The 26,889-nt window shown below is 45.3% G+C and overlaps 2 protein-coding genes across 6 annotated transcripts in view; one reads left to right on the forward strand and one right to left on the reverse strand.

Annotated features, from left to right (window-relative positions):
- CLIP4 (CAP-Gly domain containing linker protein family member 4) overlaps positions 1-26,889 on the reverse strand; it is a 99,107-nt gene that overhangs the window by 65,927 nt on the left and 6,291 nt on the right. The window contains exon 1 of one of the 5 annotated variants that reach the window (XM_072937965.1): positions 8,546-8,768. The exons of 3 other annotated variants lie outside the window; for them this stretch is intronic. The gene's annotated coding sequence lies outside the window, so the exon portion shown is untranslated. Of the gene's footprint in view, positions 1-8,474; positions 8,494-8,545; positions 8,769-26,889 lie in introns of those variants that run through there. One more of the 5 variants, XM_072937968.1, reaches the window with a different exon arrangement.
- Positions 15,850-24,167, forward strand: PCARE (photoreceptor cilium actin regulator). The gene is made up of 2 exons (XM_006197304.3): positions 15,850-19,601; positions 23,990-24,167. Exons 1-2 carry the CDS (start codon positions 15,850-15,852, stop codon positions 24,165-24,167), a joined length of 3,930 nt encoding a protein of 1,309 aa, XP_006197366.2.

Below are 26,889 nucleotides of genomic sequence, written 5' to 3' on the forward strand. Positions count from 1 at the left end.
TAAACCAAATTCCCCTTCCTCATTCTTCTTTTTAAAAAGTTTATTACATAATTTATTGATGAGAAATTCTTCAGTTCCACTGAAATCCTTACAAATCAATAGCCACCCAGAGACCCCAGGAACTTCCTGCTACTTGGGCTTGCCTTCCGCTGATCTATCTCCTTATCTTTCTCAGGACTCCAAGTGGGACTGCCTGAGGCAACAGACCACAAGCCTCATTATCTGAATCTGTGCTTCTCACCCTGGTTGCACATTCAAATCACCTAGATGTCTTTCACAAAATATGCAAACCCTAAAGACCCTCTCAAATATTCTAATTCAACTGATCTCACTTCGATTCATGCCATTCTATAAATTTATTCTCTTTTGTTAGATTGCTTCCCGAGAGGACACTAACAAATGACTTTTTCAAAACCCCCTTGTCCCTGTGTGGGGCACTCCAGGCAGCACCACACCCACATACCACGTGACACAACCACTTTTAGGAGTCTTCATTAGTGGCCAACATAAAGGAAGAAGAAACAAAGGGAATGTTTCAGGGTATTAAGATCAAAACTGCCGCTGTTGTAGAAGAGCTAAGTTTTTCATACTGGCCACCCAAATTTTTGGCCACCAAGACACCTCCAGAAACATCTCTGGCACACAAAAGCAGCAGCAGGCCAGCTTCCACTAGGATGTGAGTTCCAACGTGTGCTGCTTCCCCACTGCCCCCAACTGAAGCTGACTCTTATCAAGCCTCTAGATACAACTATCATTTTATAGAAAATGCGAGGCATCAAAGAGTATCATAAACACGCCAGGAGGACACAATGGGCCAAATCCAAAATGTGGGGACTTCTGCGGGGCAGATAACCCAATTCCAAAAAAACAGCTAAGGGGAACGGGTCTAGATCAAAAGAGACATAAGTGCTATCTCCACAATCTATAATATGCAGATCTTGTTTGCATCCGGATTCAAACAAAGAAACATAAAAAATAAAAAAAAAAAACTCTTGAGACAATGGGAGGAAATTTAATCCAAATTGGATATTAAATGATATTAAGAAGTTTTGTTGATTTTGTCAGGTGTGATAATGTTATTTTGTTTTTATTAAACAGCCTTATCTGTTAGAGATTCATACTAAAGTATTTATGATACAATGTTTAATATCTAAGATTCACTTTAAAATGCTTCATTAAAAAAAGTGTGTGTTGGGAGGGATTGATGAACAGAGAATGACAAAATATTGATCATTATTAAAGTTGAATAATAATGGGGCTACTATTTTCCTTCTTCTGTGTGAATTTGATTTTTTTTCTATGACAAAAAGTTTGAAAAGCAGATGCTCCAGAAAGGTTTTAGGCTGTTTCTGTCACTGCAATATCCTTGGTACCTAGAAAAGTTGTCTGGCACATAGGAAAAATGTAATAAATATTTGTTCATTGAATGGGCCTGGTTCTTTAAGATTTCAGTCTCAGTAAAGATAGACTATGATGTCCAAGGAATTTAGAAATCAGAGAAGTTGCCTTAATATCACATGCAAGCACACACTCTAAAATGGGAGGCGGTCATACATCACGAAAGCTCCATCAAGTTGTCTTTCCAGCAGCTGTTTACAAAACCATTACAATTTCACCCCTGTTCCCTGTAAATCATCAGCTGTTTTAATAACATCTTGATTAGGTGAGAATTGAGAGAATGTCGGACCCCGTGGAGCTTCCCCAGAATGGGTAAAGGGCAGCTTCCACCTTGTCAACAATGGACCAAATGACTCACCTAACAAAGAAAGCTATTGACAGACCAATTAGCTGGTACTGAGACTTGAGAAAGTCTCCTTTGTGACAAAAACTGTATTGATAATGAGATCAGTTCTGACATTCCACATCTAACCATATTGGCAACAGCAGGAAACAGTTAAAGTAAAAATAAATGTGAATTTTTTTAGATTCACATGGGGTTCAACCCCCTAAGTGATAGTCTATCTTTTCAAGGCCCATCAAAATACATCATGCAATATCTTTATCATCATCAAGATAATCACAACCATAAGGCACTAATGAATGACATTAGAAAGGCAATCAGATTGCATATTGGTCCATTAAATCAGAAAAATACATGGAGCGCCTCCTACTTGAAGGGCAGTAGGGAGGCTATCACAGTGTAAGTTTCACTCCTTGTTTTCTAGCAAAGGGGGGAGAGTGGGCAACCTGAGTCGGAAGCCCAGAATCATCGATTCCTATCTCAGTAACCCCAACAAAATCACTTAATGTCTCTGAGTTAGTTTGCTCCTTTGTAAAATGAGATAAAGAATGCTTGCTTCCCTGCATCGCCATGAGTGCAAGGTCTGACACAAAGTGAGGGCTGAACAAACACCTGGATGAAAATTATAGTGTACAGTCATAAGACAACAGCATGACAAAGAACACCAACCACCTGCCAAAGGGACAGTGTCAGTACCAGGGATTTCCCATGAGAAGAGCATACTGCCAGATGAAGTGGTCCGGAAAAGTTTCAAGGAAGAGAGATTTTGAGCTAAGTTGGGAGGATACTGAGATCCAGTGATATAAATGAGGAGCTAGTGTTTACTGAGTACTTTGTATGTGCTGTGCATTGTTTTAAGTACTTTCATGAATTAATATACCCCTGAAGGAGACATGTCATTTTAGTTTCTTTTTCCAGTCAGAAAAATCAAGGCATAGAATAGTTAGATACTAATATCACACAATTGGTAGCAGAACTAGGACTTGAATCGAGGCAGTCTAGAGCAAGAGTGTAAACCACGACTCTGCAAGAGAAAGGCTTGGAGGTAGAAAAGCTAAATGTCTGTTTGAAGGACAGTAAAGAGTCTAGCTAGAGCAGAGCCCATGGTACAAACTGGTGGGGGATGAGTTGGAAAGGTAGGTTGGGGCTAGACCAGGAATAGTTTCAAACATCACACTAAGAAGCTGAGACATTATCCCATTGCGATGAGGAAAAGCCAGCTGAATTTCTAACAAGGGAAAGACTAAGAAATCTGTCACCACTCTTCAAAATGGAAACCCCTGCCCAAACTTCATGCCCACATCTGCTATGCTCTCTTAATAAAAAGTTGAAACAAAAGCATATTTAAAAATTCAAGCATTTTGAAGTGAAATTGAGCACCTGAAAATAAAGTTACCTTGAGAGTCTTAGCTTTTATCAATCCAATTTCAATAGGTTTTTTAAAAATAGCAAATGAGTTTTTACAAATGTCTGTCTCCACAGACAACTTAGTTTTTATATTTAACGTGTGCTCAATAATGACCTGCATTCAAAGTGAAGTTGAAACAAGTTATGCAGATGCACTTAGGGGATAGAAACCTACCGTTTCTGCCTTTCCTATCACACCCCATCAACCGCTCTGCAGCATAACAGTAACACCTGTATGTCATCATTCTAACCACTTGGTTATTATATAACATATAATAATGTAATAATATATTAATCTTTTGGATATGTGCCCATTACACAAAAGCACAGTTTCAGCAAAAACAAAACCAAAAAAAAAAAAAAATACACACACCAGCCACTCAGCTTCCTTGGGTGCTGTCCATCCACCAAGGTGCTGATGTGCTTGCTGCCCACCCTATGGTGCTCTACTCCTCTTGGCACCATGGTTTCTGTTTCTCCAGCCTCATCCATGCCCTAACTCAGACTTCAAAGCAGAGAACCACTCAAGGTTCAGCTTGTCAAGTGAGGCACCACAAACCTACTAAAGAGCTTCATTTTCACCACTTTGGAGGCATTGTTGCTAGTAGCAATAGCCTAGCATCTTTGCAAGCAATGGCCAAATGCATCATGGACACTGTGTGCCTCTATTGCAAAGGCTACTGGCCGTGCTCCGGTCTTAGCTGCATCTGAAATTGGTTACCCCCACGCACACTGGTCCACACAATCCTCAGCTTCTGCAGTCCAAAGAGACCCAAGAAAAGAGGTGTGGCCTGTGAAGACAGTTCCTGCTCCTCACTAGTCAAGCATGTACTAAGTAATTCTAAGTATCATAAATACCGTTAGATACTGCTCTGTCCTTAGGGAACTTATACCCTAAGTAGAGGGAGTGAAAAATTAAAACTCTCAAAAAGCTGGAAGCAGGATAGAATTCCAGGCTTTGAAGTCAGACATATGAGGTTTGCTTGGAACCAAGAGGGTTCCTGGATATGGCACTTTCAGTTTTAAAACAAGTTGATCACCGTAAGACAGATGAAAGATCAAGTTTAATTAGCTTTGGGACCCTGAACAAATAAAATAACCTCTCAAAGACTCAGTTTCCTCATTTATAAAATGGATATGAGAGCAGCACCTACTTTATCCCATATTTCTTCTAAGAATTCAATAAGCTTTTGTATAAAAAGAACTAAGCACAGTGCCTAATATTGAATAATTGATCAATAAGTATTAATTCTGTACGTATAATCAATAATACAAAATAGCAAATAATGAAAGACTGAATTAGATGTTTTTGGAACTAAAAAATGGGATACAAGATAATTGGATCATTAAGAAAAGGGTACATAGCGGTAGAGTCAACAGATAAAGTACAGGTTGCCCAACTCAATTTGAATTTCAGATAAACAACAAGTAATTTTTTAGTATAAGTATGTACTGTAGTTTTTAAATTGTTATCTGAAAATCAAATTTAACTGGATATCTGGGTATTTTATTTGTTTAAAATGGCAACCCTATATAGAGGAGGTAGAACTTAAATTGTTCTTTATAGGAAGAGGAAAGAAAAACAATGCCAGGCAGAGGGGTTAACACCAATGGCAGTGGACCAAATACAGGAAAAATGCATAGAATGGTCTTGTAAATTTTTAGAGTGAACCCCTTTAGACCCAGGGTAAAGAGCCTAGATTTGATGCAGAATGTATGGGAGAGTTAGAGGTAAGGTGCTAGGGTCCTGAGATAAGGTAGGAATCAAAAGAAAGAGATGCTTCACAGAAAAAATGAATGAGACTTTATGAAGGAAAACAATGGATTCAATGTTTTGAAGCCAAGTCACTTTGAGAGGGACTATAAAGCCAAGGAGATCAAGTATATGGCTGTCCTTGTAGTCAGATGGGTGGCCTGAACTCAGCCGGCGGCGGCAGGAATGGAGGGAAGAAAGGATTGGATGCAGAGAGATACTATGAAGGAAGGCAATGTCTGCAGGGAAGGCAGGGACTAAAGTTCTGAAAGTGAATATGGACTTTCACTATGAAAACTTTTTTGAATCCCAGCAGTGTTATTACTGGTGACCTGAATAAGCAATTACGTGTAACTCTAGAGAGGCCTCTTGAGGTAAGTTAACTTGGATCAAGAGAAAAAAAAAAAGAAAGAAGGAAAGAAAGAAAAATAGGGCATTTAATGCCCTCTTTGCTCTTCCCTAAGTAGTAAGAAGAGATTAAAGCTAAGGGATTCATACGTTTCCTTCCTTGCTTTCCTCCTACCTCGGGGACCCCACGGAATTCTCCTGTCCACCAGAAATGACAGAGCCCTTCAAAGAGAGTAAGTTCAATGCAGCCAGGCAGTGAGGGGCCTGGGGCACACAGGGAAACTTCCCTTGGGGTCCAGTGTCACTATTTTTGACCTCCCAAGCAAGTTGCTTTCTTCCTGATATGTGTACATGAAATTTTACTCTTGTAGCAAATGAAAAAGCTACAGCCGCATTTGGTAGCTTTTCCCCAGAAGAGCAGTGCTTCTCTTTAGAAACATTCCCTGGCATGAGCCTATAAGTCTGATTCAAAGAAGCAAATGGTTCAGAATATCTGCCTTGAGGTATACATGAAACCAAAAACCAATGATCCTAAAAGAACCAGACTCAAAGGATCTGCTTAGAAATGCAACTCTAAGCACTATATCAGGTCCTGAATGCTCACACTGACATTCTTCAAGGTCACTTCCCACCTCTGCCAGATGTGATAAAGCCCCCCATCACTGCCTTCCACATTACCCTCTGCATCCTTGTGTGTGCCATTTCTTCTTCATTCACTTTGCCTCCAGTCTACCTCCACCTCTCCAAATCCTACTGCCCTTCCAGAGCCTTCCTGCATCTCTCCTCTTCCGTGGAGAGCTGGCTCCCTAACTACTCCAAACTACTCCTCCTAATCACTTGTAATTTCTCCCTTTTGCTAAGGAAGGACACACTTTAAAGCCCAATTGTCAATTATCTTGTATTAGTTGCTCACTTTGGAGGCATTTTGTCCAGCCTTTTCCAGTGACTTTGTAAATTCCACGAGGACAGGAAACATTTCTTTTGTATGCCTAAAAGCACTTAATACCTGCTTTCTGTATTAAACTTTAAAAATGAAAGCAGTAACAAATGTATCACGCTAATGCAAGATGTTAACAATAGGGGAAAGTGTGAGGGTGTCAGGAGGCTTAAAGGAATTCCCTGTACTGTCTGCTCAATTTTCCATAAACCTAAAACTGTTCTTCAAAAATCAAGTCTATTAATTTAGAAATGTTTAATTTAATATTTCTCCAAATTCTGAGTTCCTTCCTCTCTTTCAATGATGAAAGAAAGAAGATCTAAATAAATAGATATTCTACATTCATGGATAGGATGACTCAATATTACTAAGATGTCAGTTCGTCCCAACTTGATCTATACATTCAATGCAATCCCAATCAAAATCTCAGTAAATTATTTTGTGGATATGAACAACCTGATTCTAAAGTTTACATGGAAAGGCAAAAGGCCCAGAATAATCAACACAATATTGAAGAAGAACAAAGTCACCATGACAGAACTCAACATGAAGACTTACCATTAAGTTACAGTAATCAAGACAATGTGGTATTGGCAGAAGAAAAGGCAAACAGATCAATGGAAAGAATAGAGAGCCCCAAAATATACCCATACAAATATGGTCAACCAATCATTGAAAAAGGAACAAAAGCAATTCAATGTGAAAAGGACAGTGCTTTCAACAAATGATGCCAGAACAACTGGACATCCACACGCAAAACAATAAATCTAGACACAGACTTTACACCTCTCACAAAAATTAACTCCAAATGGATCATAAACATAAATGCAACAAGCAAAACTGTAATATTTCTAGAAGATAATAACATAAGAGAAAATCTAGATAACCTTGAGTTTGGTAATAGCTACAACATCAAATACACGATCCATGAACGAAAAAATTAACAAATTGGACTTCATTAGAATTAAAATCTTCTGCTCTGCAAAAGATCCTGTTAAATGAATGAAAAGGCATCTACAGACTGGGAGAAAATTTTTGCAAAACACGTATCTGATAAAGGACTTGTACCCCAAATACACAAGAACTCCTAAAACTCACCAATGAGAAATCAACTCAACTAGAAAAATGGGCAAAATACCTGAAAAGCTCTGACCAAATAACACGTATGTACAGGTGGTAAGTAAGCACATAAAAAGATGCTCAACATTGTGATCTATTAGAGAATGGTAAATTAAAACAGCAACGAGACACCACTACAAACAGATTAGAATGACTAAAATCCAATTCTGGCAAGAATTTGGTACAACTGGAACTCTCATTCATTGCTAGTGAGATTGGAAAATGGTACAGCCACTCTGGAACACAGTTTGGCAGTTTCTTACAAAGCTAAGTATAGTCTTACCACATGATCCAGCAATCTCACTCCTATGTGCTTACCCAAGTGATTTGAAAACTCATGTCCACACAAAACATGCATATAAATGTTTATAGCAGCTTCAGTCATTGCTACCAAACACTGGAAACAATTAAGACATCCTTCAGTAGGTGAATGGGTAAATAAATGGTGGTACATCTATACAATGCAATATTATTCAACAATAAAAATTAATGAGCTATCAAGCCATGAAAAGACTTGGGGGAAATTTAAGATATATATATATATTTTAACTTTTTTTTTTGAGTTATAGTCATTTTACAATGTTGTGTCAAATTCCAGTGTAGAGCACAATTTTTTCAGTTATACATGATAAGATACATATTTTTAAGTGAAAGAAGCCAGTCTGAAAAGGCTACATACTATATGATTCCAACTATATGACATTCTGGAAAAGGCAAAACTGGAGATAGCAAAAGCATCACTGGTTGCCAGGAGCTGGGGAGGGAGGTGGGGAAGGAAAAACAGATGAAGATGGGGATTTTTTAGCACAGTGAAATTATCCTTTATGATACTGTAATGGTGAACACATGACATGCATTTTTCAAAATCCATAGACTGTACAACACAAAGAATGAACTCTAATGTAAACTATGGACTTCAGTTAATAATACTGTAGCAATACTGCTTTATCAATTGTAAAAGGGTGGGAGGGAAGGTGAATCGTGAAGCTTTTTAAATATTTCATTCAGGTTTTTAGCACTGAACTGACCTTTTGACTTTTTGATGCTGTTACGTAGGAAAGGATGCATTTCTGTAAAACATGTCTAAATTGCCTCACAGTATATGTCCAATTATTGAAACCCATGTTAATTTGTCTAAAATAACAATATGCTTTGTCCAGGGTGCTCACCTGTGCCTTAGCAGAAGTGAGATTTCACGAGGTCTAGATGGGCACAAGATTCATTTTATGATGAAACTTACCCAAATCATGCCAGGGTCTTCTCAATATCACCTAGAAAAAGTTTTTTTTTTTTCAATTTCTCATGAGTCTTACTTAGCAGGAGCACAAACTGTTTAGCGTGTTGGTTGAGAGGGTATGGAGATAGGTGTTTTCATAATGGGTTCCCTTGGGCCCATATGCAGATCCCAATTAGACAAAGCCTGGGTGGTGGTTGCAGGCTTTGACTTGCCTCCCTGTGGTGGGTCCTCCTCCGAGTGCATCAGCCTGCCTCCCCACAGGCAGCAAATACACAATAATGGCATTGCCTGTGGTGCTATGGATACCAGACTTAAAGGGCCAGAGACCTTTAGCTATGACCCTTAACCTACCTCTTAGGCTGCCAGTAGCAATGGCAGAGGACGTGGAATCGTTAATGGGGCTGGCCCGTCACTTCATAGCAAAGACGATGCCTGGGAAGCTGAAGAGACTCTCCCAAAGGGAGATGGGAAGATCAAAACCTTGACTCACTCTTCTCCCTCCCTCCAAGTTCCTGCCAATGCCTCCTGGGGGCAGGAGCCCTAGGGCCCTCTCCCCACAGGGCACTGAGAAGGGGGAAGAGGCTTGGCAGTAGGTCTGGAGGGGACAAACAGAAGATGTCCAGAACAACCAGGAACTTCCTATCTTCCCCCGTTTATAATCGTAGCGTGTAATCTGGACTGGACCTCCTCAGAACTCAAAAAAATGTACCTCTTTCACCAACAAGCATTAGCTCTGTTTTTTGATATAAAAAGAACATTTTGAACAAAAATTTGAATGGATTTTGTCATGATTTCTGATGATAAGACATTGTGTTGACCTTTTGAGCTGCAGCCACAGATCAGGAAATAACTTGGAAGAGTGGCCCGTAATGATCCTGTGCTCTGTTCTTGAGATTTTACTGACACCTGGCTGCCTGTGGTTATCGGAGCCAGTACAGATTTCACAGTCACTGACTCGTGTCCAAAAACGTAATTTTCTCTATTCTCCAATAATTGAGTATAATTTCTGCCTTGAGCCTCCATTCTCCCTCAAAGCAGAGGAAATTTAGTGTAGTCACTCTCTGATAAACTCATTCAAATTTAGTCATTTCTTAGTCAATTCAAGTTGATAATTCAGTCACAGTTAGGTTTTTTTCCCTTTTATTCTCCTCCCCCAGCTTCTCTTCCCTGGAGCTGATCTCAGCTCTCAAGGGCTTATCCTAGGAGCCCACTTCTTAGTCTTAACCTGTGCTGTCTGGCTGTGGGTATAGCAGATAACACATGCTCCCTTAGGTGGTCTGTGGGACATAAGGTGGTTCCCATTCATTCTCTCTACTGAGAAGGCAGCTCCGTCCTCACCTGGTTCTCACACCTCATCCTGGGCCAAGCCCCTGGCTCTCACTCTTTCTTAGCTAAATTTTCTCTACATGGAAGCCTTCAGGACATTGTAGGTGTCCTCTTATGCCACCCTGACCTGTGGGAGACTGGACTGGGCAAGTCTCCCTTCCTCTTGAACCTGGACACGCTATGCCACCATTTCTACCACATCAAGATGACACAAGGCACTTCTCCCCAAGGCTTGCTAGCTTGCTGTCTCCCCAGTCCCAGGCTGTGGTCCAGGAAGGGGGCATAAACACCTCTTCTCTCAGGACCCTCCAGATGAGGCCTTGAAAGCAGAGGTGGGGCACAGAGAGTCCCCCACGCACACATAACCCTGTGGCTTCTCCTCAATCTCTTTCCCACTCCTACATCAGGAGGTAATTTTTAACTGTTGGAATCCACTGTTAGCTGCTTCAGAGACACAGGTCAACCTAGTCAAACCATGCCCTGCCATTTCATGGGAACTCAACTTTAAAAAATAGTAACTTTCCCCAAAATAATAATAATAACTTCTGGAATATAAATTTGTCTAGGGATTTTACAAGGTATAAATTTCACATTTCTAAACATGACAACACAGATAGAAATTATAAAGACAGAGTTGATCAAATGAAATGAAAACATCTCTCCTCCAAAACAAAGTACCATAAACAAAATTAAAAGGCAAAAAAAAAAATACTGACCACATGACAACATATATGACCAGTCAAAATGTTAATATCCTAAAAATCAACAAAACAAAGATAAATACCTCATTTTTAAAAAATAAACAAAGAATGTACAAGTAATCCCTGAATTAAAATATGCAAATGGCCGACAAAGTACACAATGTTTAAAATATACAAACTCTCCAATAAACACATAATTACAAATTAAAATGAGATGCGATTTTTCTCTTTAAAATCAGTGGATTTTTTTTAAAGGATAATATCCAATGCTGGCAAATTTGCAGTAAAGTGGATACGTATTCACACTGCTGCTGAGAATGTAAACTGCTATACTATTTCTGGAGAATAGTTTCACAATTTGTACTAAAAGCCTTAAAAATCTTTCTATGCAGGGGGAGCATGACTCCCCTCTCCCTAAGTGGCTGCTCAGAGTACCTCCAAAAAGCAGGGAAAGTTGGGGGCATAACTTTACATTCCAGCACCCTGACACACACTGCCTCTGCCAGGTCAGCATCACATCACGACCATCGACAAGGTCAACACCAGCAGCTGTAAATCATAAGGACAGCATGCACTCTTGATATGATGCAATAAAAATAGCACATTACCTCTGCCATCCTCCTCTCAAAAACCCATAACACCAACCAAATGAGGAAAACATGACACAAAACTCAGTTGAGGGACATCCTGCAATATTACCAGGACTTCTCAAAACTGTCAAGGTCATCAAAAACAATGCAAGTCTGAGAAACTGTCACAGCCAAGAGGAGCCTAAGAAGTCATGATGACAAAACATCACATGGTGTTCTGGATGGGACCCTGAAAACAGAAAAATGACACTAGGTAACAACTAAGGGCATCTGAATAAAGTATGGACTTTAGCTTATAATCATGTATCAATATTGGTTCATTAATTGCAATAAATGTACCACACTAATGTGAGAGGCTAATAATAGGGGAAACTGAGTGGTGGGTGGGGGGAGTATATGGGAACTCTCTGCTCAATTTTTAAGTAAATTTAAAACTGGTCAAAAAAATAAAGTCAATTAATGTTTTTTAGAATTTATATTCTTTGGCTAAGCAATTCCACATCTCAGAATTTATCCTGAGAAAATGATCACAAATGTGAGCAAAGATTGACCTACAAGGACATTTCAGTATTATTTAAATAGAGGTAACCTAAATGTTTAATGATAAGAGTCTGGCAAAGAAACTATCATTCCTCTATTCAATGGAATATTGTATAGCCATTAAAAATGCTATGAAGAATATTTGGTGATATGAATATAAACTTATGTTATAGTAAGAGAAAAACTAAGCTCCAGATTGTAGGTACAGCAAGAATCTGTCTTTATTTACTGAAACAGGATAGATGGATAGATAGGTAAACATTCATTTTTATTTCCCTTTGAGCTTATCTGTATTTTCTAAATGTTTACATTGCACATATTGATCTTTTATTGTGGAAAAATGCACATAACATAATATTTACCATTTTTACCACTGTAGAGTATACAATTCGGTGGCATTTAGTACATTCTCACAGATTCCTGCAGCCCTCCTCCTGGTGAGGCCAGAGCTGAGCAAGCAACTGAAAAGTTCAAAATGAGTTGGACTGCCAAGCCCAAGAGAAGCTTGAGATACAGCTATCTTATCCCCCAAAATATAGGAAGTAAAACCCAGGCTTTGGAGTCAGACAAGGGTTCCAATCCCAGACCAGCTACATGCTAGTTATGTGACTTGAGCAAATTATCTAAACTTTTCAACCTCAGTTTTCTCATCTGGAAACATGGGTGTGGCAGAGGAAACCATTGGGCCACAAAAATTGGGGTATAGAGATGTTGCTGGATCAATTACATTTCCCAGCCCTTTTGCATCCCAGTGAGGCCATGTGACAAGTCCTGGACATTCAAATGTGAGTAGAAATGATGAATGTGTCAACTCTGAGCAAAGAAGTTGAGTATCAAGTATGCCTTCCCCGTAGTCTCTTCCCCTTCTACCTTGGAAGTCATGTATTGAAGCTGTCAACATTTCAAAATGGAAGAGCCTGGATCCCTGAGTCACCACTTGGAGGAGAGCTGTTTCAGATAGCAACCCAACCAAGAACTTCTAACACACACACAAAACTGGATAAATTTTTGCCAAATTTGGAAAGCACATGTAAGATACTTTGATGCCAAAAATAAGCTACATAGTAGAGATGAAATTTTTAGTTAAGTTAAGCAGTCAACCTCTAGAGGTACAATGAGATGCCTGTGTGACTCCTGATTCAGACAATAAGACATAACAAGAATGGGTGAAAACAAACAGGGGTTTCTAATATGATCATCAAATCAGAAGCCATTCAGAGCAGATACCTGATGTCACGCCCTGGTTTCTGATAGAATTGCCTATCGCATGAGCAACTCTGGATGGATTGCTCTAAGCTACATAACAGTAGCCTGATTCATTTTTTAATGATGGTTAATGGTTCTCCACAGCAAAGCAGGGGAGGCAAGCTAGGGAAATGATACATGCAAAATGCCTAACACAGTGCCCGGAACACAACCATTAGCTCACTTTCCCTGCCAACTCACCACAGAAGTTGCTTGCCTGTTGCCTGTTCATCTCACATCTAGAGCAGGGAATTGTGTTTCACTAGACAACCATGCCAAATTTATTTATGTCCCTACTGACAGAAAGTTTGGATTGTTTCCAATCTGAGGCTGTCATGAATAAAGCTAATATGAATAGTCTTGCACCAGTCCCTTTTGTGGACCTACGCACTCCATACACTTGGGTAAATCCTTAAAAGTACAATTGATGGGTCGGAAGATGGGGGTATGTGTAACTGTTAAACAGTTTTCCAAAGTAGTTGTGTCATTTTACATTCCCACTCAAAGCAATTCTTCTCTTTTTAAAAAAATCTGAAGCAACACCAATGTGAAAAGAAAGAAAATAAAAGTGGGTCTTAATGAAAAATGAGAGGCAAGAAGAAAGAGCTCCCTAAATTATTTGGAATAGTCAAGAAAACCAGTCCAGAAGGCACAGAGCTATCTGACAGCTGATCCTCCAGGCAATACTTTTATTTTGATCATTGGTTTGGAAATAATTTTATCCACTTCGATCAAGTTTTCACAAAGATGATTCAAGCAGGGGCCCAAATCCCAAAAGGAGAAGAACTTACACAAAGAACTCTTCAGATGAGCTTTGCATCCTGTTAGATGGAAGATCTTTCCACACGGCATGCTTGTTTACTGGCCTAGCTCAGCCCTGTGACAAATGAAACAACTTTTTGATGCCTAACGCAGTTCCCCGCCAGGCACTGACTCAGCTTGGTGTTTCCCAGGAGTCCCGTTTCAAATAAACAGATCAGAGAACTTGATTAATTATGCACTCTGGGGCATCGGGCTGCGATAGGCACCATGCTCCGCACAGCCCGGGTCACCAGTCTCCAGCTTGCTCCCAGCAGAGGATGGATCCCTAAGCCCTAAAACCCACAGGGTTATTCTCCTTGGCTGGAGGCGACTCGGTAAGAGAAAATGAAAACTATAAAGCCAGAACACAACCCATTTTCAGCAACTTCACTTAGATGCTCAGTGCAATATTTCTCCTATTAGGAAAATGAAAAATTGCCAACAAGCTAAATAGCCCAAAATGAGAAATGGTTAAACAAAAGCCCCTCTTCCACTTGCAGTTAGTGGGAATTGTTGCATGTTTAAGAGCAGAGAAATGACACAATGAGATCTTAGAAAAACCCAGAGGTAGCAGTTTTTTGTGAACAGAATGCACAGACCCAGAAGGGCAAAAACCCAATCCAGGGCTCTAAGCCAACCAGTAGGCTGTTATTTCCAGACAATTTAGGAAATGATTAGGGCTTGGTCTTGGACAAAACTAATGAATTTTTCTTATGACTTTTATTGTTATAGGCGGCTAAGATGCCAGGGGGAAAGGAATAAGGATTTTTTTTCAGTACCTACCACTTGCCAGGCACTGCGCCAAGCACTTACCTAGTGTTAATTGACTGAATCCTCACAACAGCTCCCTGAAGTAGGTACCAATATCCCCATTTCAAAGATGAGTTCTGCCTCAGGGAACTTAACTAACTCGTGGAAGTTCCCCCAACTAAAAGGAGGCAGAGTCAGTATTTAAACCCAAGGCTCCCTACTCCAGACCCCTGCTCTAGACTGCACTGACAGCAAAGAAGTTTCCAAGGAGTTTTTAAATGGGCAGTTGCTACCTTAGCTGTGGGCAGGAGCACCGGACTCAGACTGAGTAGAAGCTGTGCTTGGAAAATACACTTTCCCCTTATGTTCTACTCCTATTGGCTCTCTGCCGCCCAGTTTTAGCTTATTTTCCTACGAGAAAGGTTTAATAAAAAGCCTCTCCCTGTGAGAGCATTACCTCCCTGGGCCCCTGCGGTCTATGCTGACCGGCCTTGAGCTTCAAACGGAGGTGAGTTTTTCTGCTTTCCCCTCCACACCTCCCTGTGACCTAACTCTCTTTTCTAGTGTAAAGGAAAGCCACCTCCCCTTCTTTATTCCCTGTCTTATTTAAAGACATTCTCCAGATCTAGAGTTGCGGTATTCTTACATGCCACACAAACAACAACGTGTCACTTCAACCTCCATCTGTTGCGTGTTTGGGGGTCTCCCGGATAACAGCAGGCGGGAGCACACTCACTCGGCTGATCTGCCCTTATTAACCTGTGAAGGTCACTTCTCTGCCAGGGCCTGCATTCAGCGAGCCCTCACTTCTCCTCCACCAATGTGTCTCTTTCAGAGCCTTTTGCAATTAGAGCTCATTTCTCTAGGTTTCACATGGCAGGCGTCTGAACAGAATTAAAAGCAGAAGCACGTGCAAGAATAATCCGCTTCCCAAGATAGCAAACGCTGAGAAGTTCTATATTAGAACACGCTGTGAGTGCTGACTGGCTAGGGCATGATTAACCTAATAGGCTTAAAGTTCCACTCGCCATGCACATCTGTCAGGACACGAGCAATATGCAGGCCCATAATCCACGAGACTGAAGTCCTTTAGAATTGCCCTGTTGCTCACTAGCAGCAAAGGGTTCAAAACTTAGAACAGCAGCAGAACGGCGGCACCACTACGTCTGCACTCTGGGGCCAAAGAAGTAAAGACGCTGGCTCCAAGTTCAGGACATTGCATCTTGAACCTCAAAGGATTCTGGCCTGGAAATTGTCTGGATGGACTAGTAAGATTGCCTTTTGTTCCTATTTCAACTGTGATTCTCTGAAAACTGTGAGGGTTGCAGGTGGGAGATGACTACAAGCTGACATCATGGGATGTACACCTTCCCACAGTGATATTGTTAACAGCGTTGCTAAGAGTGGCATCCAGTTTTTTAAAAAGCCCAAAGCAATTCTGCCAGGACATCAGGGGGCCAGTGATAGTTGCTCCCTCCCTTTGCTGGTTCAGAGCTCTACCTGCTATGACTCTGGAGGGGGCTTGTCCCGAGGACAGAGGCCAACAGGAGAGCTGCCAAGTCCCAGGTGGACCCAAAGCGAGGCTGAAAGCCTTGGTCAGCTCACCAGAGATCCCACTTCAGGCGAAAGGAAAGCTATGGAAGGACTGATTGCAGAAACCAAAAACTGCCCATCCCAGCTGACCAAACCACAAAGCTACCTGGCTACAGACATTCCATTCAAGAGACAGAGCTCCCACGAGTCACAGGCAGCAGCCTTTTCTGGGGAAGAGAGTGAAGAAAGGAATACCCAGGAGACCTCCAAATGGGAAAAGAGGCCAAAATGTCACAGGTCGGGCAGACAGGGCCACTACGGCCAAACCATCCTTTCTGCCCATGAGTCTGAGGACAAAGTGGACTTCCCCGAGCCCCTGGTGAGGGCCCACCAGCACGCTTACACCTATCTGCACTCCTGCCTCTCCAAATATGAAGCAATTCTGAGCATCACCCATCGCGCCACCCAGACCCAGGAGCTGCTGCAGCCCATGGTCAGCTTCCTCTTGCTGTGCTTTGATGAGGTCAACCAGCTCTTGGGGGAGATCTCCAAGGACGGAGAAGTGCTTCTCCAGGAAGTTAGCGAGGACCTGGCTTGGCCGTTGAGGAAAGGAGAGCCGCGGGAGCAGCCAGATCTCCTGCAGCAGCTTCTGCAGTACACAGTCAGCAAGCTGCAGGCGCTCAGCGGCACGGTGGCCTCGCTCACCGGCAGCCTCCTGGAAGGCTCCAGCCGCTACCTCCAGGCCACTGCAAGCCACCTGGGGACTAGGCTGAGCACGAAGAGGGCTGTGGATGAGCGCCTCCAAAGGGCTCTGGGGCAACTGGAGAGCTTGGCGAGCGGCCACAGCGACCCTGAAGTGCAGGGTCTACCCCTGTGCTCTGAGGACAGTGGTATTGGTGCCGACAGTGAGTTTGTGCAGCTGGCAGACAAGCCGGGCAAGCAAGCCAACTGGGACTTAGTGCCGGAGCCTGCAGAGTGGAAGCCCGTGGGTTCACCCATGGTGGAGGCCAGGCTGTCAGGACACACTTGGCAGCAAAGTCCATTCCAGATGGGTTCAGACAGACCCCAGGACTGCCCACTCTCAAGGCCTCCTACAGCCAAGGTTCAGCCAGCAGCGCAGGGTGGATCAGGGAGCCCCTGGCCTTCTAACACAGGCCGGGAAAATACCACCTCCAGGCCTTGGGGGCTGGACCACAGTACCTTGTGTGATTCCCTGGGGATCGGGATCTCCAGGGAAGCCCATTTATCGAAAGGCTCTGGGTTGATGGATACTCTGTCCCTCAGTGAAGGTGAGGACAGCAGCCCAGAGGAGGAAGATGAAGAGAGTTACGTGAGTCCACGTGCGCGGCAGGAAAATGCTTCTCATCCAAGGCCACAGTCATCACCTGCTGGTGCCGAAAGCCCACTGCAGCCACACCCCAGGAGGCTTAGGAGCCCCCAGGCCCAGGAAATGATTCTGAAGATGAAGGCAGCAATCAGTGAAAGGGTTAAGTTTGTCCCTGTGCCCTCTGAGCACCAGGACTGGACTGAGGAAGAGGAGAGGACCATGGTCCCCCCGAGACCTAGCACAGCCAGTGGCAGCAGGAGGGCCCCCTCGAGGCAGAGGAGGTCCCAGTCAGAGGGGTGTCTTAAAAGCCATGAGGAGGACCCCACCCTCCAGGAACTGCGGAGGGTCCAGAGAGACCTCAGCCAGAGGCTGGACGCGTTTTATGCCCTGGGCACAGGACGGCAAGGGCAGAGCAAGGAGCAGGTTCTACAGCCCAGAGCAGTGGCGCTGAGGCCCGACAACTACTACAGGGACACCCCGAGCACCACCATCAGCAGGCTGAAGGCGTCCCTCACCAAGAACTTCAGCATTTTGCCAAGTCAGGACAGGAGCATCTTGCAGAAATGCCATCCCCGCCCTGAGGGCGAACAGCCCCGGCAGGGAAAAGCTGAGGGGCTTCCAAATGTCATCCCATCAGGTGAGAGGGCCAGTGAGGCCCCCAGGGCCAGGGACTGGAACATCAGCAGCTGTCCCACCAGAACATCAGTCAAGAAACTCATCGAAACTTTCAGTCTCACAGACAGTCCGAGGACGCTGGGGGATTCCAAGGACTCTGGGCCAAGCCCCTGCCTCAGGAAGTGGGGGGTCCCCGCCATGCCTCCCAGATTCCCTATTTACAGAGGGCTTGCCCCTTTGTATCCAAAGTTCCGAATTTCTCCAGCAGCTGGTGGAGTTTCTCTCCGGATGGGAGAAAATCTCTCCGGATTTGCTCCCATTTTTCCCCCTCTGCTTACAGCAGAAGCATCCAAGAGTGATGACCTCAACTGTGAGACAGAGGACAACCCAGAGCATCTCCCTCCACCTCCTCTGGAAATCCTGATGGACAAATCATTTACTTCTCTGGAGCCCCCAGAAAGCAGCAAGCTGGTGGAGAGCTCCCTTGAAGGGACCCACGTGCCAGGGCTGGGAGGAGCTGGCCCTGCCCGGAGAATGTGGGCTTCCCCAAAGCTAAGAGCCTCCATGAGCCCTGCTGACCTGCTGCCCAGCAAGAATGCTGCCACCCTCACCAGGGCCCACAGCGCAGAGCCAAGGAGCAGTAAGGGCGGCTGCAGCCCCGGAAAGCTGGCCTTGGACCTCAGCCACCCGACAGCAATCAGTGGAAACCCAGACGCGCAGGGCGGCAGGGCTCAGAGTCGGGAACGAGTGGACAGGGCCACAAGCCTCTCCAGGCGTCCCCAGAAGGCCGTGCACTGGCACCACTCCAGCCACACATCTGGGCAGAACAGGGCCTCAGAGCCCAGCCTGGCCAGGCCAGGGCGAGGGCCACATTCTCCCGAGGCCCCAAGGCAGAACCAAGACAGAAGCCCCGCGCTGGTCAGGAAAGCCTCTCCCACAAGGGCTCACTGGACACCCAGAGTGGACAAGAGGCACTCAGGCCTGCCTTCCTCTCACAGACCTGCCCAGACAAGTGTCCCCTGTGTGCATGGGTCCCCCAGCCCACCACTCAGCCCTCCAGTGAGCCCCAGGGTGCTAAGTCCCCCATCAGTTAAGAAACGAGCCTCCCCTCCCCCCCAGCACAAACTGCCCAGTCCCTCCTCGGCAAGCCCACCCCCACAGCACAAGTCCTCCAGCCCCCTTTCCCAGCTCACAGAAGCCAGTTCCCCTGCCTCTGGCCCTTCCCCATCTCCCCCAGTGTCTCCCAGTCAGGGGCCCAAGGAAACCAGAGATTCTGAAGACAGTCAAGCAGCCACAGCCAAGGCATCTGGGAACACATGTTCTATTTTCTGTCCAGCCACCTCCTTTCTGTTTGAAGCTAAATCGCCATTCTCAACAGCACACCCACTTACCCCACCATCGCTGCCACCAGAAGCTGCCATCCCACGTGGGACCCTCATGGCGGGTTGCTGGAGGAGCAGCTCGGGGCCACGACTGAGGGCGGACTCCCAGCGAGGGACAGCTCTGTGCTCCCTCAACCCTCAGCCTTTCATCAGAAGGACAGCTTCTGACCGCCGGCCGGGTGTCTGCCTTCACCTGCCTGCCACGGGTGCCACCAGCAACACTTGTGAATCCCAGCTTGGCCAGAGCAGGTAAGGCCAGTCCTCGGGCTACAGCCCTGTGGTTATTAGAATAGAGCTGATGAGCCCTTAGGTCATCTGGGTCAGTGGTTTTCAAACTGTGCTCCAAGAAAAGAGCATCTGGAAAAGGGGTCTAGGGATGTCTCCCCTCCCCCACCCCCCGGCCTTGAGCAACTGTCTTCCATCTGTTGCACATTTCAGGTGCCCGAGAAAGATATCACTGAATGAGGCTCTGCTGTATTAACAATAAAGTTTAAAACAATCTAGTTAGTCTAACCACACAAGCCCCTTGTTTTATAGGTGGGGAGACTGAGATAAAGTGACTTGCTTCCCAAGGGTGAGTCACTGTCACCCCAACCAGCAGCCCGATTTCTGCCTTTTCTGGCTTATGGCAACAGACCAGCCTCTTGGTGGGAGGTGCTCAAACTTTTTGGCCCCAGGACTTCCTTAAGTCCTTCAGAATTATTAAGACCCACCCTACCAAGGAGCTTTTGTCTCCGTGCATCTATCACTTTTCACTATATTACAATTTAAAATTGAGAGATGTTTAAAATATTTATTAATTTAAAAAAATGATCCTATTCCATGTTAACATAAATAATACATTCTAATGGAAACTTGGCTGTATTTTCCACAACAAAAATTTAGTGAAAAGAGTGGCACTGTTATATTTTTGCAAATCTCTTTACCGTGTGGCTTCACAGAAAGACAGCTGGACTCTCAGATCTTTGTCCACAGTTACTCTGTTGTGATATCACACAGTCGTGTAGACTGGAAAACTCTACTTCACATTCATGAAAGAATGAAAAAAAGGCCCATAGCATCTTAGTATTCTTATGAAAATAGTTCTGACCACATAAATGACCCTCCCCTCGAAAGGGTCTGGGAGGGTACCCCGGGGACACACCTTGAGAACAGCTGGTCCTGGAGGTATTGGATATAAAAGTTTCGCTTCCCCAGACCCCTGAGGACCTCCTCAAGTCTAGTCTCTTCCCCATCTTCCCCTTCAGAGGTGTGGAGAGTAAGAACAAGACTGTTCATGAGCTCTGAGCACCAGAACCCAGGCAGAAGGGTGGCCAGGCCTGTGAAGTGTGCCTTTCCCGTGAAGGGCAGCTGACTCGCCTGTCCTTGGCCCAGCCATGCAGGCAGGCCTGGACATGCGGCTGCAATGGGGCGTGACTCAAAGCATGGGCATTGCCTGGGCGTGGAGAGGACTCGTGTGCTGAAGTGGTTCTTTTACAGAGTATACAGGGAAAGGCATCTTTTCCTGAATTGTGACGTGGGGAAAACAATGTAAATCTGAGGTCCATTAAAGAGGAACTCTATCAATGTGTCTTGATATCAGATCAGACAAAACTCAACCCACGCCAGGCCCAGCTCTCCTCGCACCGCCCACAGTTGTGTGAATCAGAAGTTAACTTCTGCCAGAGCGTTACGCATTACAGACCTCACAGTCTGTTGAGGCGTAAATGGTAATTTTTTACCAAGTCCTTGGCAGTCAATTTTAAATAAAGATATTATCTCAGGAAAGTTGTGCATTATTACAGTTATATAAACTTCCCCAGCCAACTTGCAAGAAATGAAATATTGATTATTTTTGCAAGAATCTTAATGTAACGTTGCTCTTTTCTTAAATCTAAAATGAGCTTCCTACAGCACAGTGCCTTTCATCTGAGAATATCTATAAATGTTAATGCATTATTCTTCACACTAGCCACTTACTCAGTTATTAGATTTCTAAAACTGTGCCCTTCAGGAGAAGAGCTTGAGAGAACGGGGACAATAAAATGGCATTAATTAAAAACACTAACATTTTAAAACAGCAGGAGCAATAATAAAGTAACATAAAATTGTTCAAGGAGAAAATAATGCCATTCTCTCAGGCTTTTCCTCGGCATAGGGAAGCCTAAAAGGTTGTTTTATGTCCTGAATCTCAATATGCAGAGGGATGGGGTAGGGAAGACTTGTAGCTTGAAAGAGGGGGGGATCATGAACAGGAGCCTTCCCGAGGTCATGTGGAAGGTCACAGAGTGACTCACACCCGTTCCCCTGTCTCCTGTCGGACCACGCCTCTAAGCTGTTCCAGACTGTGAGACTGTGAGCACGTGATGGCTGTGATAGGGAAAAGCTCGTTCCCCAGACACAACCCCCAACCCCCGACCCAGTCCTGTTAAGTTGGCGTCTGGGAGCAGAAGATGGAAGAGCACCGGGCATTTGCTGCTCTGTAGACGACAAGCATTCTTTCTGCCCTCCTGCATGTGGGAAAGAATAACACCAGGGAACTGAGCATGACTCCCCCAAGATCATACCACAAGACAAAAAACCAGTGCCAGAGAGCCAGAAACTGCACAGAACAGACTGTTTCCTGGAGCAGAGACCTGCAGGGACGGCCACACCCGTCCTATTGTGCAGCTGAGGCCGGCCTGCAGGATGAGCGGACCTGTGTCTGGTGCTGGTTTCCTTCCAGTCATTGCTGTGCTAGGCACCAACCCCTTACTTAGAAAAAGTGATGATGGTGGTATCTTCCCAATCCTGGGGCCCTGGGACTGGGCACAGTCCTTGGAGGCTTCCCCAGGGAGCTCAGTTACTGAGCTTCAGCTGTTACTGACGTGTTGAATCTCCTGGTGGAGGAACAAGTCTCTACCCAGCTCTCAGGTGCCTGGACTTGCTGCCCTAGATGTGGTGCTTTTAGTCTTTGCCAGGACTGGACCAGCCAGGCAGGGGCTCCCTAAACCCCCCACCCCGTTTCCTGGATCAGGCCACCTGGGCTGCCTGGGAACAGGTGGAACCACAGCCATATGGCAACTGGAAAATTGACCTCCTGGCCTGAGCCCCATGCAGACATGGGACGTGGTTGGGGTTGGGAAAGACGGTACCAGGACCAAACCATGTATCAGACGTTGGTGTCGGCTTCCACTGATGCTGCATGCCACAGCCTGTCCTCTGGGCACCCCTCCATTCCTGCCAGCGCCTCCAATCTGGAGCAGCAAAGGGTTGTGAAGTATATCCCGCATATGCCTTCCCCTGCTCAAATGGGGCACAGGGAGAAGAAGGAAATAAGAAAGGAGCTGTGGCCCCCAAATCACAAGGTCCTGCAGGAACTTATGTTGGGGCCAGAGGCTGACGTGGATGAGATGGCTCTAAGGAACCAGAGCTACCTGAAGATCATGTATGTAGGCCAGTGTTAGTCTTCACCCCCCAATTCTGCCACCTTGATCCTGTTAGAATCCAAACTCAAACCTGTCCACCACTGGTTGGACATCCCAGTAAAGCCTAAACATACAGAGCTGGGCACACTCATAATACAGTCAAGAAGGTGCTGTCATGGGCAGAGAGAAGGGCTCCTAGTGCATGTAGAGAGTGGGTGCAGCCCTGGCCCTGGGGTGACTGATGGAGAGGCTCTGAGCCTCGGGTGCCAACCTGCCGTAAGACAGGGTCATCCCTCAGGTCCTTGCAGGTGTGACTTCCTATTCATGCTACAAAACAGCACCAGGGACAGCTGACCACTTATTGAGCATCTATCATGTGCTGGTTAGAGTTTTACATGCTTCATCCAATATTGACACCTTCGAGTGTCCTGTGAGATGAGTACTATTACTATCTCCCTTTTACAAAGAAGGAAACTGAAAATCAGAGAGATTAATCAATGTGCTACAGGTCACACAGCTGGTAAGTGGAAAGGCCACGACGTGAACCCAGACAACCAGACTCCACCCTCCACGTGGTCGCTGTGAGGCCAGCCTGGCCACCCATAGCCGGTGTGGCTCTCTGAGCTGGTCCCCCTCGGGCTGAGGCTTGCTCCATGCTGTGCCCACCCTCCATTCTGCACTCTCAGAGCACACTGGGTGCCCCTCTCTGTTCAGAGCCCCTCTCACCATGGTACTCAGCAGCTGGGAAGCACCTTTCTAGCCAAGTACCAGGTCTAGGACAAGCCATTATTTTTACTCCATTCAGGAAAAGGGTGGCAGCTGAGAAAGCAGGGGTTTTTTGGCTTTGTTTTTGCTGTTATTGTTGGTGTTGTTTTTAATTCAACTAGCTAACCCTAGCCTTTTATTAAATAAGAAATGCTTTAAAACCAAAGCCAAAATAAAGCCCAGGCTCCTGAGTTCCTGAGGGGGATGCTTTGTTCAGAGCAGCAGGATCTGGGCATCCCAGGAATGAACAGGACTCAACCTGTCAGATTAAATGCCAGAAACTTGGCTCCACAGAGGGCATGCACAAGGACAGTGCCAGCTGGCAAAGCTGATGTGGAAATGCAGAGGTCAGGCACCAGGGGTCCACTGGGTCTGTGGGTGACACAGATGGGAGAGCCAGAGAGAAACCGAATGGAGAAGGGGGCAGGGGGGACAGAAGGAAAAACAGAGGACGGTTTGATTGGCCCCTGTCCTTTCTCTCTGCAGCAGCAGTGAGGACAGCCCCAAGGACGCAGAGCCATGGAAGAGCCCCTGTGCCCCAGAGCTGAAGGGCAGCAGCAGGGGTGCACCGCCCCCCGAGCTCTGCGTGCTGGGCCACGGGCTGCAGCGGGAGGCCAGCGCTGGCCACGCCCAGGACAAGCCCCAGCAGAAGGAAGTGGCCTGACGGGCTGGCCAACTGAGTCACACTGATGCCAGTCACCCCAGAAGGCAAAGGATGACAGCCAAGCGTCAAGCAGCCCCAGAGAGAGTGAGCCAATCGAACTCCTCCTGAGCTGCCTTGGAAAGCCCTGGAAGGGGCACTGCCCAGAGAGTCTGCTCAATTCTAAACTCGCTATTTGCCTTGGGGTTCAAAGATTAACTATAACTTTGGACCCCACAATGACTCTAATCCTTCAAGTGCTGGCCTTAATTTAGAGGGAAAATGTATTTATTGCATGCTTGATGAGCCAGGAATTTTACCTGGGTTAGTTCTGGGAAACCATTTTATTCTCTCAACAGTGAATGAAGCAGATAGCATTCTCTCAGTTTTGCAGATAAAAAAACCAAAGCAGCCCCCCCCTACTCACCCCCCAAGGTCCTTGCCTGAGGTCACACAGCTAGGAAGAGAACAGAGCAACATGTGAACAGGTGTGCCTGGCACTAAAATCTGTTGTTTTTCGTTACTTTTTTTTTTTTGTACATTTCATGGCCCTTGACTATTCCATCCTTCCAATTGCCGAAAGCATACGTACTTATACAAATCGTTGGAAAGCTTTGTTTTTTTAAGGTTAACTAGTGGCACAGCATTCAAGTGCCCATTATGAGCTCTGTTTAGAAGCTGATTGCTCCAGAGATTAAGAAGCCGTGCTGGAATTAAGACACACAGCTCCACCTACCCTCCTTCTCCTTCCCAAGCTCGGCTCCAAAGCCCTAAAAGCAAAGCTTCCAGCCCATCAGTGCAGCCCTGCTGCTTCTCTGGCTAAGCATGTCTCAGAGACGCATCTCAAATGCTCTGCGCTACGCATTCACATGCCTCTCAGGCTGAGTGGGTTCAACCAAACCTCCCAAACAAGGCAGCCTATTCTCCGCACCCCATGGGGGCTGAAGTGCGCGCACACACACGCACCCCAGTCTCCCCCAGGGGCTTCTCAGCCAACTTTATTCCCACGTCATCTGCAGAACTTCTGCTGGAGTTGAAATTGAAGTGAAGAAGAGTCCTTCATGCCAAAAACCTGCTTCTGCCAATGAGCTAGATATTTGCTGCAGATTTTGGAATTTTTCCACTGGAGGCTGTGCAGTGCTTTCTATTTAGAAAAGAATTTGCAGTAATTGGGTGTTTCAGCGAAGGCTCGGTGGGTTGTCAAAAGACAAGAATTCTCACCCACGGGGAACTGCTAAGAGGCAATCCTCCAAATCAGCAGCAAAGCTGATTTTTTAAGTTTGGAGAAATTATAGACTTCGAGGCCTTTCTTGTTGAAACAGATCACATGTTAAACTGGTCCCTGAGGACTAAGCTACCACCCCCAGGGACAGACCGCGGCTCCAAGTAAATGAATCCCATCTTGACCTGTCCAGTTGTTTAAATAAGGGTGACAGGACAATCTCTTCCAGGGCACCCAAGGAACAGTGGATCAAACTGCCAAGAGGGGCCACGACCCACCCCTCTATTGGGAAATGTCTGGACACACCCAGCTGCAAGCTCATGTTTGCTGGGTAGCTGCACTAATGCTCAGAGCAGACGCGGGGAGCAGCAGGACGGGTGGGTGGACCCTGGGAACCGCCTGGGCTGCAGGAAATGGGAGGGAGTTTAGCCGCCCAGGCAGGGCAGGGCCGGGTGAGATCAGTGTGGGGGAACAGCCAGCTGCAGGAAACTTGCTTGAGATGGAGCTGGCCGGGCTCCCTCCACAGTTACGCCAGCAGTGGGGGTACGAGGCGCGGGCCTGTTCAGGAAGCAAGCAGTGTGTGCTCCGGGGGAAGGGAGAGCAGGGTTTTCTGTTTTGTTTTATCTTTTTTCATTAATTAAGCCAATGGAACCAACCCATTAAAAACTCATGGGTCTATACTTTTCCTTCACAGTTAGGAACCAAGAAGGAGCATTGGATATAAAGATAAAGGGAGCCCACCATAGGAGATTAATTTAAGGGGTGCACATTATACCCGTATTCTTACTGGGGCCGACCCCTTTCCGGGCCGCACAGGCATCCTCCACACCCACGAGAGCCCAGAGCCTCGGAGACAGAAGAGCTAAGCCAGCTCTTTACTTAGCACGTTAGTAACAGAGCAAATGGCTCTGCCCCAGGGAAAACACAATTTTCTAGTTCCAGCAAAAGGATTCATGGAGTAAAAAAGCAAATATAATATTCTGGCAGAACTGTGATAGCTTTTTGCAAATATAAAAACAATCTTCAAAATGAAACGCAACTTCCCTCCGCAGCGTGGGTCTGCGTGGCTGTTTACCGTAAGCAGCAACTATTTTCTGTCCTCACGTCCTATGCTTTACCCAGTTCCGAACCTAAAATTATCCATGTTGATAGAAAATGCAGGCAGCCAGACCAAAGAGACTTTTCTTTCATTGTGAAGAGCTTACATTTGATGAGACTTGCCTCATAAACCCTACAACATGAATGAAAGGGATTTTGAGAAATATATTCTCTTTTTTCTAAAATAAACCAGTGCTTTGCATGTATCTGGGGAGCTGGTGCCATGAATTATTAAGTGTAGACATGTTTGTCAATTGATCATCTGGTTGACTGTGTACAGGCTGCCAACACCCACTCTATCTGCTAAAGCAAAGCTTTTCAAAGGTAATATATTTTTAAGTAGCCCTACTTCGAAGTCTGTTGAACTGCAATAAAGTCAACGTGTTCTGAGCCTGTATTAACAGGATGTGTTATATTGCACTATGG

Source organism: Vicugna pacos, chromosome 15, assembly GCF_048564905.1.
Source record: "Vicugna pacos chromosome 15, VicPac4, whole genome shotgun sequence".
NCBI lineage: Eukaryota > Metazoa > Chordata > Mammalia > Artiodactyla > Camelidae > Vicugna > Vicugna pacos.